A 4,674-nucleotide genomic window follows, 5' to 3' on the forward strand; every position below is an offset into this window, starting at 1 on the left:
TTTTTCGGAGATATTTATTTTCTAGAGAGAGGTATATAAGATAACGGCATTTTGATACCATTGGAAACAAGAAAAAATTCTTAGGAATAAAAAAAATGAAAAATTTGGATCTATGTTGAACGGATCACACCTACCAAGAAAAAGTGGAAAAAGATAATGTCTAACTTAGAGTTATCAATTATATCATTTATGAAAATGGCAAATCAATTCGAGAAATTTCTCTTACAAGTTATTCAATTAGTTCACCAAAAGGTTCACGCTTACTCTGTTGAGGTAAGAATTTATCTCAACACTTAATTGAATATTTCATAAGATTAATGTAATATAAATTAAAATAACTATTTACTTTAATCAATTACAAAAAATCATTATAAAAAACTTAGTTCTCAATCCTCTGAATCTATTTTGAGTATTAGAAATATTTTTTTTTATTTATACCCATAACACAATATTGTATGAAGAAGTTTACTTTTCGAAAACAAAAATCAAATCCTAACACGTTAAATAACCAAAATCTTTTGTGACCATCGTCATCATCATCATCGAATAAACTTGAAAATTGGGATTCAGAATATAATAATATCGAAGAGACTTTTCTATCTGTTAAGCCCGTAATAAAAAATTGGTGGCTGCTAATTATTACCTTAAAACAGTTAGACAAGTAATTTAGGATTAAGGTGGTTAAAATCACGCCTTCACCTTTAGCCTTTGATCTCAAACGTCTGCTAGCTCGTAGTCATTTACCTATCAACATGGTGGCACTGATCTAACAATTATTTATCCTCGAGATATATTATATTGATGTATCAGAATTAATCATCCCTCCTAATGAGGACTAGAAGATTTCACACGACACCAGATAAAAGATTGCAACAATGATATATAATTTAGTTGTTTAGAAATTGCAAATTGAATTGAATACTTTATATATGAATTCAGATGAAAATATGACTCAACATAAAACTTGATATGAGTAAATATATTGGACAGAGAACATTTTTTATAGATTCAAAGAAATTTTCACTGAAAGAAAAAACGATTTTAATGCAAAATACTCATAATTTTCCAATCAGTATTCTCATTTTAAGTACTTCTAATTTAAAAAATATTTAAATTATCCCTCGATAATTTGGTCTACATGAAGACTCGAGGAACATAAGCTGAGCTAGCAATTTTGTTTGAGATCAGCAGACGTCAAAAGTACTTGGAACAACGGAGAGAATAAAATCGAAGGCAGAGAACAATGGAGGAAGAAGCATACGAGAGGAGGGGATCAGTATGTTGCATGGAATGGTCAACGTCCTTCACAGCTGCATTCGCAGCTGAAGCACGGTCGCCGGTGCTCGCCCCCACGCTTCAACTTGCTCGCCTCGTACTTGCCCGCCAAATCGTCGAACACGTAGCCGGCACCGACGCCGACGGCCAAGTCGATGGTGTAGTGGCCTCTCGAGGCGAGCAGCCTCACGCTCTGCAGCAGGTTGAGGGAATCGAAGACCCGGGCCATGCCCCACCTCCTCGTCCTTCTCATGTCCAAGGATGCGATCACGGCCCCTGCGACATGGCCGGAGAAGAAGAGGAAGAAGGACACGTTGCCCACGGGGAAATCCACTCCTGAACCCTGAAAACCCTGCACCAGGGATCGAGACCCCGCATAAGCTGGACCAGCAGAGACCGAGAAAGCCGAGGGGGAAGCGACCAAGAAGAAGAAGAAGAAGAAGCGTACCTGAGGCAACGGGAGCTGGGTGGAGCAGCCGAGAATCCCCCTGCAAGTGAACATGAAGAGAGCCGCGATGGTCGGACGTGGCCTCCCCTCCACCAGGAAGGTCCACACTATATACACGGTCTGCATACCCACGAAGACCTGAGAAAAATATACGGCCAATCTCCATGAAACCATCAACCACTACAAATCCAAGAAGGCATACCTCTCCTACTCCGCCCCTGACATGACGGCCTAATCTATTTAATTAATAAGTAAGGAGGAAACTAAATCCACTAATGTCAGATATTGACATGTTAAGCTCGATTGAATTTTCCATGATGAAACGAACACGATCGAATCGTTGATACGATACATCTACCACAACTGGTGATCATATGATGTTGAAACCAATTAGCCATTGACGATATGATACGAGCAATTACCAAGATGCTACAGAAGCCACGTATTTCATACGTTTCATCTGGACCAAATCTAAACTTAGTAATGTATAATGAGGCCAATTGACCGTTCATCTGATTCTAGATCTAATTCCATGAAAAAGCATGGGAAGAACCAACATGGCAGATTAAGATTGGGTGAAATTGTAGAGTAGAGATGGATACCGTGTGGAGTTTGCAAGCGATTTCCAGAATATGGATTTAGTGTGCAAAAAATTGGGAGCAGAAGAGAAGAAAAGATACATGAAAGAAGGGGACACGTTATCAGACTCACAGTGTTGAGGGCAGCGAGCAGGGTGTTGAGGGCGGGCGCGGTGGCCAGCGCGCGGTTGAGAGGCTTGGTGGCGATGAACCCCAAATCCAGAGGCGGGGAAGTCGAGGGAACCATCGGGATGGTGTACTCGACGCCCATGAAGAACAAGAGCGAGAACGCGAAGGCGCAAAGCAGGGGGTGGCGCCTGGCCACCCCTGCCAGGCCGTCGATCGACCATCCGGCGAAGGACGGCCCCTGGGGTGGCAGCAGCGGCACCGGAGGCGGCGAAGGCGTCCCCATTCTGTTGCCGTCCTTCACGCCGGGAGATGAAGGTAGTGGTGGTGGCCGCCGAGGGTCGATTTCGCTGCCGTGGTCATGGTTGGCGATGCCCAGAGTCACCCTAGTTCCTTCCGCGGCCTTCCTCTGCACACAGAGATGGGTGGTGCTCCCGCCGTTCTCGGCCGTCATGGTTGGACATGGCGGTCGCGATCCGCCGCTGCTGTCAGATTTATAAGGATGTGGCACGAAGAGGGTCGGATCTCTCAAGGCTGGGGGACGGCAAGCATGTGGGGAGCGTGGTGGATTGGTAGGGCATGCGTGCGAGCTTTGGATCGGTCGCGGATAATAAAGAAACCAAAGGGAAAGCGAGGAGTGGGGTCGGGTTAGTAAACAGGCGACCAGTGGGCGAGCAAGTGGAAGGGGAGCGAAGATCGTAACGGGGGTCTAACGGTTCAAAAGGAGCTCGCAAGAGGAATGCAGAACGGCGTGCCGTGCGTTACCCTTTACCCGTTCCGAACCGCATTCAATTCTCGCCTACCAGCCACGACCAAGTCGTTCAACAATCCTTTAGCCGGCCGTTGTTTCGGACGCAACAACCTCGCCCGTACGAGACGGTATCACCCCGCAGAGATCCACCGCTCCAACGTGGCGGGAGCCACACGGTTAACAAAACGCCGACCGCAACGCCAAGGGACGAGCTGTGGTGGTGGGGTGAGGGCGTGATTGGTCGAGGGCGGATTAGGAATCCACTGGATCCGCTCCGGCCATGCACAGCCAATAGAAAAGCTCCGATTCTGATACATTCCTTCCCCTCCGGCAAGGATAAGATAAACTCCAGAGCAAAGGGTGTCCAACTGTTTCATAGTTCAACTTATTAGCTTCATCATACGCTCACTATAATCAAAGCACTTAATACAATATCTAATTTATGAACTATTGTTTACAGACCTACTGTGGTTTCTAATATAATAACAAATAGAGATCATCTCATTGGCACTAACTATAACACAAATTATCTACTTTCTAAAAATATGCATGAATTCTCAAAAAAAAAAACATAAAAAGAGTTGGAAATAAATTAGAAATTAGCATTTGAAGTCATTTCATGGTGAATAAGCGATGAGGAAAAGCGACAACCACGTCATACCTCAGACGCCAAAGGAGAAGTAAAGCAGAATTCACGCATCAACAATGATCTGGTAGTCGACCAAAGTTGAAAAAAGAACTCCGAATCTCTTCAGATCATGACTGATGTCAAAATCAACCTGGGTTCAAACAGATGCCAAAAGAGAGGAAGAAATGCTTTAGAGAAATAAAAATGATCATCTGTCCATTATACGAAAAGAATCAAATTAGATTTGTCCTAATCCAGCATAACAAATAACAAATAGGATACAAATTACACCTGATCATAACTTTATATTCCTAATACATAATTACTATGCAAAAAATAAGTTGCTTCAGTTTTGCATGCAAGTGGCACAACAAAAATCTTCATTTCCAACACAAGTATGCTGGTTTCCAGATCCAAACTTGAGTTGCAGGGCTGTAATGTCAATCAAGGTGAAACTTGGACATGAATACAAAGGACAAAACAATGCCACCGTCAGCTCTGGGTGGGTTTAAGCTAAACCACAGAATGATATCTTCAGTGCCAGTAAGCATTCTGCAAACTGATGGTGATTGAGTCATTGTAGGCGTAAGTGGTGGTTCAGAAGAAGCAATTAAAGGTGTGGGAACAGGAAAAGTGAAGGCAAAGACTTCATTAGAAGTTTATTCAGTGGTGCTGGAACTGGAAGCTTTGTGGGAACTCACATCTTGAGTATACACAGAAGAATGAGGCAAGCACTTGGATATATGAGGCGCAGTAGTTTTGACTTAACCTAATATGCTCGGATTTCCTGCTCTGTGGAGTCATGAATGGTAGAATATCATGGCAGTACTACCTTACAAGGTGAAATTGATAGATTAAGGATATGCTT

General features: G+C 43.4%; 1 protein-coding gene across 1 annotated transcript; it reads right to left on the reverse strand.

The window, feature by feature from the left end:
* Window positions 1-1,088: 1,088 nt before the first annotated feature.
* LOC135651754 (phosphatidylcholine:diacylglycerol cholinephosphotransferase 1-like) lies at window positions 1,089-3,307 on the reverse strand. Its single transcript, XM_065172160.1, has 3 exons — window positions 2,435-3,307; window positions 1,724-1,861; window positions 1,089-1,627 (listed from the first exon to the last, which is right to left on the reverse strand). The coding sequence occupies exons 1-3, from the start codon at window positions 2,879-2,881 to the stop codon at window positions 1,295-1,297; spliced, it is 918 nt and encodes a 305-aa protein (XP_065028232.1). The 5' UTR covers window positions 2,882-3,307; the 3' UTR covers window positions 1,089-1,294.
* Window positions 3,308-4,674: the final 1,367 nt, after the last annotated feature.

Source organism: Musa acuminata, chromosome BXJ3-10 (assembly GCF_036884655.1).
Source record: "Musa acuminata AAA Group cultivar baxijiao chromosome BXJ3-10, Cavendish_Baxijiao_AAA, whole genome shotgun sequence".
Lineage (NCBI taxonomy): Eukaryota > Viridiplantae > Streptophyta > Magnoliopsida > Zingiberales > Musaceae > Musa > Musa acuminata.

Coding starts and splice junctions, on each gene's coding strand:
- LOC135651754 (XM_065172160.1), bottom strand. CDS start 2,881: ATGACGGCCGAGAACGGCGGGAGCACCACCCATCTCTGTGTGCAGAGG. Junction 1,862..2,434: donor TGCTCGCTGCCCTCAACACT/GTGAGTCTGATA, acceptor TATTTTTCTCAG/GTCTTCGTGGGTATGCAGAC. Junction 1,628..1,723: donor CCCAGCTCCCGTTGCCTCAG/GTACGCTTCTTC, acceptor TCCCTGGTGCAG/GGTTTTCAGGGTTCAGGAGT.